The sequence below is a fragment of the Anabrus simplex genome, chromosome 6 (assembly GCF_040414725.1).
Source record: "Anabrus simplex isolate iqAnaSimp1 chromosome 6, ASM4041472v1, whole genome shotgun sequence".
Classification (NCBI taxonomy): Eukaryota; Metazoa; Arthropoda; class Insecta; order Orthoptera; family Tettigoniidae; genus Anabrus; species Anabrus simplex.
In genome coordinates this window covers 249,733,599-249,747,450 of record NC_090270.1, presented here as the reverse complement: position 1 = coordinate 249,747,450, position 13,852 = coordinate 249,733,599, and the positions used below count along the sequence as shown (strand labels likewise).

Sequence of the window (13,852 nt, the reverse complement as noted above, 5' to 3'; positions counted from 1 at the left end):
GAGGAAAGGACCCCGGCGGGTTAGTTTATATGACACGTGTGCCATTAGGTGACACGCAAACACGACTTCTGTGGCATGCTGCACAACATACTTTAATGTTTTAATATGTAATAAATAGGTTGAAAATCCACCAACATACCATATTCTAACATTATGCTTCAATAAAGAAGTATGTCACAATTAATTCTATTACCATAATTTTTAAAAATTTTATGAGGTTAAAGAAAAATATATCTTATTCTTAAAATGTATTTTATTTTCGTGCACCGACTGAAGGATATATATGTTCTCTCCGTGGGGAGATATGTAATCGATATCAGATGGAAAAATGCAAGAAAAGAAACATATCTCCGCCCCCAAACCCCATGGCACAACAGCCCTCGAAGGGCCTTGGCCTACCAAGCGACCGCTGCACAGCCTGAAGGCCTGCAGATTATGAGGTGATGTGTGGTCAGCATGTCGAATCCTATAGGTGTGTAATCTTGGCTCTCGAGTCCGGGGTCGCTATCTCACTGTCAGATAGCTCCTCAATTGTAATCACGCAGGCTGAGTGGACCTCGAACCAGCCCTCAGATCCAGGTAAACATCCCTTGCCTGGCCGGGAATCGAACCCGGGGCCTCCAGGTAGAGGCAGCCACACTACCCTACACCACGGGGCCGGCCAAAGAAACATATCCTAGACTCAATTTTGTAATGACTAATTGTAAAATGACTTTATGTATACATTTAATTATTAATGGCCATTTGCTGCATTAAAATTATTATTAAAATGTACCGGGTTTTTGAAATGTAATGTTTGCAAAATAAATTCATGAACATTCAGTTGAATGAATGCAGTGCAATCTAATACCTAAATGAAGTCAAACGAGGGGTTTCTTGGTGGTTTTAAAAGAAATTGACTGGTGGCACACTAGACAATAAAAAGTAATAAATATCTTAATTGACATGCTAGTCTGAAAAGGTTTGGCTTCCCTGGTTTATAGAATACGGGGAATAAAAGAAAAGTGACTAATCAAGTTATATAGAGAGATAAGAGCACACAATAGGATGAACTCAGTGACAGGTCAGTGTCTCCTCTTACTGTTGATCTTCTTGTCACACTGACCTGTCACTGTCTTCACCCTATTCCATGTTCCAATCTCTCTCTATACAGGGTGATCGGAAACAATATGAATCGGGTATATGAGCATTAGAGGGTTGGTTCTACTGGTAAATAATTTGAAAAAATAATTCAGTAATTCTATCAGCTGCTGAAGTTAACCAATCAGATCGTTTCGTGGGTAAATTTCATATAGTCTTTATGAGACGGTGTTGCTAATGCACGTGGCTTAAGACCAGCCTGAGAGCACCAATCGAAGAAAAAAACCTTCGCCATGAGGAGATTTGAACACGGACCTTCGTGCTGACAGGATAGCGCCATAGCTACGGTAACACCGGCTGTAACCCGCAGTGTGTTTGTCTTTGATGCTGGCTTCTCTGTATGGCTCTGAAGCTGGTCTTAAGCCACGTGCATTAGCAACACTGCCTCGCAAAGCCCATTTGAATTCGCTCGCGAAGCAGTCTGATTGGCTGACTTCAGCAGGTGATAAAATTACAACGGTGCGAGATATCAAGGAGATATCAATTTTTTTTTTTCAAGTATTTATCAGTTGGACCAGTCCTCTAACTCTCATGTACCCAGTTCACGTTAATTGCGACCATCCTGTATAACTTGATTATCACTTGTTTACTCCTTTCTTTTACTTGTAGCACATGATTTACTTTTAACTTTGTTAACCGGGAGATAGTAAGTTTGAACCCCACTGTCGGCAGCCCTGAAAATGGTTTCGTATGGATTCCCTTTTTTTTTTTTTTTTTTCCAGTTGCTTTACGTCACACCGACACAGATAGGTCTTATGGCAACGATGAGACAGGAAAGGCCTCGGAATGGGAAGGAAGCGACGGTGGCCTTAATTAAGGTGTGAAAATGGGAAACCACGGAAAACTATCTTCAGGGCTACCGACAGTGGGGTTCAAACCCACTATCTCCCGGATGCGAGCTCACATTTGTGCGCTCCTAACCGCACGGCCACGTTTCCTATTTTCACAGCAGGCAAATGCTGGGGCTGTACCTTAATTAAGGCCACGGCCGCTTCCTTTCCACTTGTAGGCCTTTCCTATCCCATCATCGCCATAAGACCTATCTGTGTTGGTGCAAAGTAAAGCAAATTGCAAAAAATAAAATAAACCGAGCTCGATAGCTGCAGTCGCTTAATTGCGGCCAGTATCCAGTATTCGGGAGATCGTGGGTTCGAGCCCCACTGTCGGCAGCCCTGAAGATGGTTTTCCGTGGTTTCCCATTTTCACACCAGGCAAATGCTGGGGCTGTACCTAATTAAGGCCACGGCCGCTTCCTTCCCACTCCTAGCTCCTTCCTGTCCCATCGTCGCCATAAGACCTGTCTGCGTCGGTGCGACGTAAAGCAAGTTGAAAAAAAATAAAAAATAAAAATAAAAAATAACCTTGCTATAGACTGAAATAATAGTGCCTCTAAATGAAACATTTGACAACAGAGGAACCAGTCTCGTGCTAAACTACTTATGTAAACACATGTTTTAAAATATGCAATTTCATATCTTGTCATTTAACCCTGACAATTACACCATACGGTTTTCTGACATGTCGTGCGAATGAATGCCATCTAGTCCTCATAAGGAGGAGGGAGAGATACTCTCCACCACCTCTATTCCTTGTTCATTCTGTCTGGTAACTTTAACGTAACTTTAAATAATAGGCTTTGAGTGGCACGTTTTCCAGATCTGTGGTGTAACTAAAGCAATATTCATAGACGTGATACTGTCAGGGTTAATTTTAAGTATGTTTCATCAATGCTGCATTAATATAATATTAAAACTGTGATAACAAATGGCTGATGAAAAGGAGAATAGGAATATCTAGCAGGAATATTATCTTATCATCATATTCCTGTATATTAATACGACTGGGATGTTGTAGCAAATGCTCATGTCTGGTAGTTGTTTCATGGCAATAATAATAATCTGTACATGTTAAAGTAAATTGTAGGTGGTGCCCCTCTTTTCTTTGCTTGTGAAGACTATTCTCTACAACTACCGAATATATTTTGATGTGTTTTTCACTATTGTATAGAGCAATTTTTGACGAACGTTTAGGTGACAAAAGAGTTCCAAGCAGTGGTGATTTTAGTGAAGGAAGTCAAATTAAAATCTGGCCATCCAAGCAGTCTCTTGGCTTATGCTGCCTAAAACATCAAGAATAGATCCAATATGTGTGAAAGAATAGTTGAGCATAAAAAGTTCTACAAAAATATATTAGATAGTATCTACCTATCTGTAAACGAAGGCCTCAGTAAGCATTTTTAGGTCTGAAAGAAAAACAAAACAAAAAACAAACCAAAACAACATGCATATCAAGGGAAATATGGTGATTTATACTATCAGTCTACATAAGGAAACATCGTGTAGTGATACGTACATCCACAGGAATGCAGCAGAAATTTAAGTCTATATACTCTCAAGCAGAAAGAGATCAGACTATTTTGAACTCCATGGAAAGAAAAAGAGAAACAATAATTTCAGCTGTTTCATACATGGAGCTTTAAAGATATACTGGTACCATTTCCATCTCGGCAACTTTAAAACTTTACAAGCTATAACAAAATGCAGGTAGGCCTACAGGGGTCTATACAATGCATGGATGTTGGCAGCATGTGACGGAATGGAGGTCGGCATCAAGGGGTTAACTGTGTTCCGATCCAGATTCCTTCTCATTATACTGTCTAACCACCTTAGTGTCGGTTTATCTCTTCTCCTTCCTTCAATCTTACCCTTCATCATCTACCCTCTTCTATCCTCCTAACTTGTCCAAGACTACCTCATTTTATTTCTTTCCATTCCATCAGAAAGTTTTTCCAGTCTGATTTCCTTTCTGACATCCTCATTTCTCACTTTATCCTTTCTTGTCTTTCCTATCATATTTATTAGAAATTTCAGCGTACGCCTGCCAGTTATTTCTGGGGTCACCTAGGCTCATTTTGATTTTGGCTGGCACTTTATGGCTGGATGCCTTTGTGATGCCAGGTGATTTTTCAGGTGAAAATTCCAATCAAGGATCAGCCAGGATTTGAACCTCAGACATCCAGGCAGAAAGACAGAGGCTAAACCAATGATAATGATGATGATGATAATATTTGATATTGTTAATGTTTTATTTTATTAATTGTGCTATTATTATCTTCACTCTAGAATAATAAAAGATCAGCTGCTTGACACATTTATATTGTATTTTTGTTTTTGGGGACCAGGTATATACAAACAATACTCATGATGGGTCTTAATACTGAAATGAAAATGAAAATCCACAGCCTGTTTCCAGTCATTTGACCGAGTCAGGCATGGAATGAATGAAGCTTCCATCTAGCGGCGAGGATAGGAAATGTGCCGGCTGCCGAAGCCTGTTGCACTCCCCTGGGGCAATGATAAATGGCTGATAGATGAAATGAAATGTTAATGGAGAGTGTTTCTGGAATGAAAGATGACACGGAAAACCGGAGTACCCGGGGAAAAACCTATCCCGCCTCCGCTTTGTCCAGCACAAATCTCACATGGAGTGACTGGGATTTGAATCAGGTATCCTGTGGTGAGAAGTCAGCGTGCTGCCGCCTGAACCACGGAGGCTTGCGGGTTACTTATAAATTTTCTCTGGCCTTTATCTTTCCAGGGCAGTCTTCTAATGAAGCAAAACTAAACTTTTTTCTGTTTTTATTCTCATTTTTCCTGCAGCAATTTACAGATGTTGTAATTGCCTGACGTGTTGTGCATACTATTGACAAGTTCCTTTTATGTCTGGAAATTCATTTTTCAGAACAGTAAAATGCTTCACAGCATAGCCAAAGATTGAACAAGATTATAAATATTAATTTTCATACGAAAAATTTACTCTCACCGTTGAGTGAAATACTGGTTCATACTGTATTTAGAGGAAAGGTTTAATATCAAAGCTCTGTAGGTCAAAAAGCCAAAATGGTAAACAAAACATGTTATTTATTTTACATTTCTATGTACACAAATGTTAAGGTATGTACAGATCAGCACCATTGTTGTGTTTGACAACTTCACATCAGTTGCGTTAGTGTACTCTAGTTGTGTTAGTTGCATAGCTTGTTTCTTTTGCACCTTTAGAGAAAGGCAAGAAACAAGTGGAGTGCTGTTCATTTTATTATGAAACATTCTTCATCTTTATTTCAAGATGAAGTCTCCCTATCCTGAATGAGGGAATGTGATGCTTCACCTCAAAAGGAACAGGATATTCTTGTTCATCTAACCCCTGGAGTCTTTGACTGTTAAATGTTATTACACTGAGTGGGAACCAAAAGTTAACTGTGTCATGAACCAGTGGGATATATGAACAGCACTCATGTGTTTTAATGTCATCCCCCTCTTCTCAGTGTGTTAAAGATAGTTAAACTCTGAGTGAAGTACTTGACTAGACTACCATTAGTTGTAAGAGAAGTGAGAGTTAGGTTCCTTGCTTCTTATTGCGCAGTTTGAACCAGCCGGCTGTCACTCTGTTGTCTTTGGGCATAGACGCCGAGCGAGATACTTTACCGGAACTCTTTTTACTGGTATTCTCAGAAACTTTCTTCTGTACCGGTCCTCTATGGTTCCTGTTCAGATCTGTCACTGAAGCGTTCTTTCTGTCTCTACTGTGAACACTGCGGCTCAAGGACTCGATGGAGGTGGACGGATGCAGCCCTGTTGAGCTGCGACTCCCTCTGCCCTTGAGGGATTCAATAGAAGCAGCCCTGCTCACCCGCTGTTTGTTGTTTTCAGCATTTTTTCGCCTGTTGATCCTATTCATGGTGGAGGAGTTGAGACTCGTTTGCTGGGAGACTGGCACTTTAGGAGGCTTCCCGTTCTTCACATAGTTCTTGTTGTTATCTTCCTTGTCGTAGTGTACCTCCAGTGCTTCGCGAGGGTGGCGAGGCTTCCATGGAGCAAGCACGGAGATGGAGCGGGAGATAGTCCGTGTCTGCGGCTGCAAGTGGGATGATGTCACAGAAGACAGCTCCTCACGACTCTGAGCTCTGCGTGCCACGTTCCTCTTGATTGGTGTGGGAATGTCTCCGACTGTAATGAGAAAAGCAAGTTAGGAATTTAGTATTCATATATTCAGTATAAAGAAAGGAAGCACAGTAAAAGCAGTGTTCAATGGAACATTTAGATTGCAGAGAAAATAGTTCCCATTTAATAAAATCTATAGTAGGAAACAACTATTTATCCCTAATGTATTACCCCCAGAACACTAAGAAAAACTGGTTATATTTTACTCTATGTATAAGTCATGCAGAAATCTCATAATAGTGGTGTTCATCGTGGTTGTTTGCTTTTCCAGCAAAATATATCATTTATTGTGAAAATCTTGCCCTGGCTTTTGATAATAACTTGATGTTTGAATATATGTATTATAGAAGTGTAGATCCTACCTGACAGACACTGTATCTCTAGCCATATGATAAATAAATAAATAAATAAATGAATGAATGAATGAATGAATGAATGAATTGATAAGGTTTTGGTCAGTCAATCAATAAATCTATCAACCAATCACCAATGATCTGCATTTAGTGCTGTCACTCAGGTGGCAGATTCCCTATCAGTTGTTTACCTAGTCTCCTCTTCAAAGATTTCAAAGAAGTTTGAAATTTATCTAAGAACTCTCTTGGTAAATTATTCCCAACCCTAATTCCTCTTCCTGTAAATGAAAACAATTATTTGCCCCAATTTGTCCTCTTGAATTCCAACTTCATCTTCATATTATGATCTTCCTTGCTTTTAAAACCTCCACTCAGCTTATTCGTCTGTTAATATCATTCCCTTGACAGTTTGGAACATACCTCTTAGTTGAGTTGTTCGTCTCTGTACTCCTAAATCTTCCCAGCCCAAGATTTACAATATTTTTGTAACACTACTTTTTTGTTGGAAATCATCCAGAACAAACTGCACTGTTTTCCTTTGGATCTTTTCCAGTTCTTGGAATCTTCAAATAGATGTCCTCTCACCTAATCAGTCTCAATTCTTCTACATCAGTTTCTTCTTAACCCTTCAACAAGTTCATTTCTTTTACCATTGATGCTTTCATGGCCAGTACTTACAGACATGATATAGGCTTATGCTGTGTCAAGAAAATAAGGTGAAATTCTTCATGTTTCACAGATGTTTATAAGTTCATTTCTGCTTCCTAGCATCATCAGGCTTGGATAAAAAAAAAAAAAAATCCAAACACCAAGAAGGAGTTGTGCTAAATTAACAAACATTGGTAGGCATGTTTATACATCTGAAAGATGACGATGATTCAAATTTCCCACAAATCGCATTAGTGTGGCACTAGTAGTCGCCCCATGACGTTGCACATCAGGTTTGCTTTAAATACAGGGTGTACTGTGATAGAGCATTAGTTACCTGTGAGATTGGACAGAGTGACTGTGAGTGGGTCAAGAATGCCTTACGATGATGAAGAGGCCAGTATCAGCAGCTCACTGCAGTTGAATGAGGCTGTATAATAAGGCTATTTGAAGATGGATTTTTCTTCCGCACTATTGCAGGATGGCTTGGCAGGAATGTCTTCACTGTGCATGCATGCATGGCAGCATTGGTCACAAGAGGGTACGCTCACAAGAAGATCGGGCTGCGGATGTCTCCGTGGCACCAACAAGAGGGAGGACCGCCGTATTCGGCATACGGCTGTGGCGCAGCGGACTGCATCTACAGCATCAATTTGAGCAGCAGTTGGCACCACAGTGATGCAACGAACTGTTCGAAATCGATTACTTGAAGGACAGTTCCGAGCCAGACGCCCTGCGGTATGCATTCCACTTACCCCAAACCACTGCTTTCTGCGACTTCAGTGATGTCAAGCGAGAGCTCATTGGAGGATGGAGTGGAGGTTCTTTGTGTTTTCTGATGAAAGCTGGTTCTGCCTTGGTGCCAGTGATGGCCATGTGTTGGTTAGAAGGAGTGCCTGTATTCCACTTGTCTGCGGCGTTGACACACTGGACCTCCACTGGGAGTTCTGGTCTGGGGAACAATTTCCTATGACAGCAGGAGCACTCTCGTGGTTATCCCATGCACCCTGACTGCAGATGTGTACTTCCATCTGGTGATTCGACCTGTTGTGGCTGCCATTCGTGAACAGCATTCCTGGGGCTATTTTCCAACAGGATAATGCATGCTCCCATGTCGCTGTTGTAACCCAACGTGCTCAACAGTGTGTCGACATGTTGTCTTGGCCTGCTCGATTCCCGTCTGTCCCTAATCGAGCACGTATGGGACATCATTGGACTACAACTCCAGCGTCATCCACAACTGGCATTAACTGTCCCTGTATTGGCCGACCAAGTGCAAGCATGGATCTCCATCTCACAAGCTGACATCCGGCACCTGTATGACACAATGCATGCACGTTTGCATGCCTACATTTAACAGTCAGCGATTATACCAGTTATTAATGGACCAGCATGGCATATTTGCAATGCTTTTGGGTTAGAAGACAAGAGATTGAGTACAGATTCTTTGGGTCTTACCCTCTTAATGGCCTCTTGCAACTTGGAGAGGATGCAGATAATGCATCCTAGATAATGCATCCCTTTGACTCCACCCACAAGGGAGATGAAGAGTTTTGATAAATCGAATAGAAAAATGAGTGTATCCACAAAAGAAGTAGTAACACTCATTAATTGTGAGAAAATGAAAGACATTCTAGTCCTTATAATAATAATAATAATAATAATAATAATAATAATAATAATAATAATAATAATAATAATAATAATTGTTGTTGCTGCTGCTGTTGTTAATAATAAGGGTAATAATAATAATTTATTATTTACATTTTATGGCCTTCATTGGATAACTTTAGTCAGTTTTATAAAAAGGGTCCTTCACTTTTCTGTCAGCCCAATACTTCTCCATTCTCTCGAATCTTAACTATCTTTCTTCATCTGAAATCACCTGTCCCTTTGTCCATCTGTTCATCTTAGATTGTAGTCTGGTTTGTTTGTCTGTGAGTTGTTCTAGTTACCAACTGATAAGCCCAAATTGGCACAATGGTGCTAAACATTGGCAACCAAAAATGAGTTGGCTGGAAAATGTATAATTTCCAATCACAGACCAATTATATTGGAATTATAAGTTTACTCATTCAGGACAAATATTTGTTGGAAAATAATGCAAGGAATGAAAATCTATATCATACACTTTCTGTAGTTGATTGTTAAGAAATTGAGTTTTAATGACAGCAATAAACTCCCTGGCAACAATAGATTACCTTATCGGTATTGTATCTCTGTGAAAATTGAGATCAAGCTCAGTTTATAAATAGTCTTATTATAGTAGGCAACTGGCTAATGCAAAAGTCTGTCATAATCAAAAAGTATTCAAAACCATTTGCAAAATAAGAGAACTCTTTAAAATTTCAAGCATTAAGATAGAGTCAAGAATAATAGCCATCACCAAATATGCATGTTAAATGTAATCAATGTTTCTCACACAAATATGTAAGATTAGTTAAATGTATGTGGTACTACGCATGTAGTGGAGCATGCAGAGAGTATATATAATAAAACTGGAAAAAAAAGCTCAGTTTTCTGTTGTTAAGCAGTCTGTATTGCAGAATTAGTTGGCATGGCAGAAAAATGTAAGGAAACTCTTTTAACAATAAAGCAAAATAGAAATTATGGAATAGGAGTATAAGCTGTCTCTGATTTTAAGATAAGAAAAGCTGCAGGATTTTGTGGAGAACAAGTGATAATGGTAGACCTTCAAAACTTTAGAAGTTGAAAGTCTACATATGAAGAATTAGATATCGCAGTTCTGCAGTTGTTCAGCTAAAGAAAGAGTGGAAGGAGTTAGCATCACAAGTATAATGTGTGCTGAGAAAGCCTAGATATTCTATGAATTTTCATTGAACTGAATTTTGTGGGTTTTTAATTTTTTTACATGTTCTCCCCTTTATTAGCCCGAATAGCTAGGAGTTTTCTATACGTCATTGGCTGAGTTGTCATAAAGCCTCCTAGAGGGCACCGGAGAGGTAAGAGGTACTGGGGATCAGTTTGAGTCTTTCCAGTCTGGTGACTAATGCATTAATCTTAGACTACCATCTCTCTTCAGCTGAAGATTTCAATTTTCACTAAGACTGTTGGTTTCATGCAGAAACCTTTCTGTTTCACAAATGTAGCTTATGATAAGTTTACCATTTATAGAACAGGAAATTATGGCTCTAGGATAGAATAGTTGCATCAAACTTGCTTAGGTAAGTTTGTCTATTAGCTCTTAGAGGGCAGAAATTAATATATTAAATCCCATAACAGGTTCCCCATGAGTGAAATTTAATATTTTAATTGGTCAGAGATCCAGTGTTGTCGGCACAAGTAGTAGTAAAAAAAAACCCTCAACAAATGGCAGTACACGACACTTTCAAGTCAGGCTGAAAGGGGAATCCTCGGGTAGAGTTGAGTTATCTCCCTGCTAGCTTTTTACATGCTGTGAGAGACTTCCGTCAAGCTTGCGTCGTGAGTTTCGAGACTGGCGTTTTGTGATTTATTTAGCTATTTTGTGACATGGTTAGTAAGAAGAGAGTCAGTGAGTGATAGATTGCTTCTGTTTTGGACTCCAAAGATGTAGATATAAGAGATTTTTCATTTGAAGAGTCTGAAGGTGGAAATTGATGTAGTGAGTCTCCTCAGTGCAAGAACAACTCAAGTGCCCCAGAGAATGAAACAGCTGATGAAAGGACCGATGTGAATAACTTAGACCCAGGACCTTCAAGTACCATTCCGATATATAATATTAATCAGGGACCAATTTTACATTTGTATTTTGATATGGCGATATAGAGCCTACAGAGCACTTTTCACTATATATTGATACCAAAATTTTGACCTAATTCACCAGGAAAGTGTAATTCGGGGAAACGAATGAAAAACAGGCAACAGGGAGATAACTCAACTCAACTAGAAGATGTAGAATCAAAGATTTGTCATCTCCAACACTATCTGATATAAGGGCTTTGATTGACATAATAACTTATTTATAGAATGACTCTTATGCCTTTTGTGTGCTAACATTCTGCTGTGAAAAAAAATTCAATAATATCTTATGCACTTTTGTGATGGATTACATCCAATATTCAAGGTTACATACGTTCATTCCTCAGCCCTACGGCTGGTTGGATCCTCAACAGTTCTGCCATCAGCTGTTATAGATGGCCTAGGCAACACTGAAGAGGTGTACTAGGGAAATGAGGAGTGAGGTAGTTTCCTGTTGCTTTCCTCACAAAGCCAGGAGTTGCAATTACATATCAGTCTGCCAAACCCACTGAAATGCATGCACCAGCCGACCCTATGAGCAACATTTTCACACCATTCATAGCAGGGACTGGCCGGATAAGAAATGGCATTACTAGCATCGCTCATACCTCAGTCACTTTCATATTGTCAAAGCCAAGGATAAGACAGAGACAGATCAATGAAAGTAACAACATTGCTCTAGCCTATACCGGAAGACATAATGCACTGTAAACACTAGGTCCTGCCAGCAAGGTAAGTAATTAATATTATATACATATGCATGTTTAAAGCCTTTTCTGGTGAGATCTAGTGTTTACAGTGCACTATGTCTTCTGGTATGGGCTATATCAAATTTGTTACTTTCATTGACCTGTCCCAGTCTCATCCTTGGCTTTGACAATATGAAAGTGACTGAGGTATGAGTGATGCTAGTAATACCATTCCTTATGCAGCCAGTCCCTGTTATGGATGGTGTGAAAATATCGCTCATAGGGTCGGTTGGTGCATGCATTTCAGTGGGCTTGGCAGACTGATATGTAATAGCAACTGCTGGCTCGGTGAGGAAAGCAACGGGAAACTACCTCACTCCTCATTTCCCTAGTACGCCTCTTCAGTGACGCCTAGACTATTTATGACAGCTGTTGGCAGAGCTGCAGAGGATCAAACCAGCCTTCGCGCTGAATACCCAACATATACATGCATGTTTATAGCTAGTGTTCGATAATTCTGGATAAGTTTTAATATGCTATATTTGCGGTCTGCAAAAAGACTAAAATGCTTCTGGCCACGTAGGGGTAATGAAGATCAAATATCACCAGAAGAATAAATCAAAGCTCACTTACCAGTTGCCGCATGAAGGTAAACCACAGAGCGCTGTGACTGCTGACTACTATCTCCTTCAGTTGTGCTTTCTGCCGAGCTAGTGGCCACATCTCCTGCACTGCGATGGTGACGGCGATGGTTTCTCAGTGGAGGATTGCGAGGCACCTGCTGTTTGTTAGCACTGCCGTTCACATTACTGTTGCTCTTATATCGACGGTGGGTCTGCAGTGGCATTGGCGGAGGGATGGAGGTGACGGACTCCTGGTCGGTGTCCCCAAAGAACCTCAGATTCTTGTTTTCACTGGTCTGTTTGTACGAAGGTCTCTCATCTTCTGTTTCTTTTTCTATGATCTGAAAAAGAATGTTGTTGCAGTCAGAATTATGTTACTAGCAAAAATATGCAGTGAAACAGAACCGTTTTTAAATAAATGAGTTTTGAATTTACTTATAACAATACTGTGTGGAAATAATCCTAAGGTAGGATACTAAATCTCCAGACCAAACACTGAAAATCTTTACCTGTGATATTTCTAAACCCTTTTTCTGTGAGTTACTCCCACCCAACCAGTCTACTGTTAAGTAAGTGTGAGTGGTGTTTTTAAAAGTAGGAAGGATCACAATATGAAGATAAAGTTGGAATTCAAGAGAACAAATTGGAGCAAATATTGTTTATAGGTAAGCGAGTTAGGGATTAGAATAATTTACCAAGGGAGATGTTCAATAATTTCCAAATTCTTTGCAATCATTTAAGGAAAGGCTAGGAAAACAACAGATAGGGAATCTGCCACCTGGGCAACTGCCCTAAATGCAGATCAATGTTGATTGATGATTGAAGTAGCCAATTGGGAAAATTACTTCAGAATATAAGAGGGGCTGGAATCACTGAGCAACTTGGCTATGGCAGTATGGGTCATGTAATTGTAAGCTTTCATTCGAGAAGGGCAAAATTCACTGTCTGTCAGGTGCCCTGTTACTTCAATTCAGATCATGGCTGCTATCTTTCTAATCCTAGGTCTTTCTTATCTCACCATTGCATTTCTTTTGACCTGTGGGGAATACAAAAATGGAAGGAAAATACAAACCAAGTATTACCACTTTGTCCCTCCTCTGATTTGAAGCCACTCTGTTACAAGCCTATTGTTTCCACCACTTGCTCTCTGCCTGCCCCATTACATGTTAGTTGTTTGAATATTCCCCTGAGGGGATGATTCTCTAGTTGTACTTCCCTTTAGAACAATAATCATCATCACCATCTTTCACTATTTCGCTATCTGTCATAAATTTCAAACTGGAAGGTAAATGCAAATTTCTACTTAGTATACGTAAGAGTATTATTTCTAGAATCATCATCATCTCCCTTTATCCAACTCCAGCCAGGTAAGAACATTTAAAGTACTTCACCACTCCCTTTCTCCTTCCATCATATTTTCCTCCGTAATTGTGCTCCCGTGTAGTTTCACACTGGTCTTCATTGAGTCTTCTTGTTCTAGCTCTGCCACCAGCTGCCTCAGACTTTACTTTCATCATCTGTTTTGGTATTCTTCCCTCCTTACGATTCTAGAATAGATCTTTTTAACTAAGAACCCATAATTAGAACATCGATGCCAATGAATCTTACTATATGGTAAAATGCCTTTCCTCATTGAACCCCAGAAATTCTATATGATG

At 39.8% G+C, this 13,852-nt stretch overlaps 1 protein-coding gene across 1 annotated transcript in view; it reads right to left on the bottom strand.

Annotated features, from left to right (window-relative positions):
• Positions 1-5,040: 5,040 nt before the first annotated feature.
• blo (bloated) overlaps positions 5,041-13,852 on the bottom strand; it is a 151,961-nt gene continuing 143,149 nt past the window's right edge. Inside the window, exons 5-6 of the mRNA XM_067150357.2 lie at positions 12,205-12,535; positions 5,041-6,146 (exon numbers count right to left, since the gene is read on the bottom strand). Of these exons, the coding sequence (XP_067006458.2) occupies positions 5,536-6,146; positions 12,205-12,535 (942 nt within the window). The 3' untranslated portion in view covers positions 5,041-5,535. The remainder of the gene's footprint in view (positions 6,147-12,204; positions 12,536-13,852) is intronic.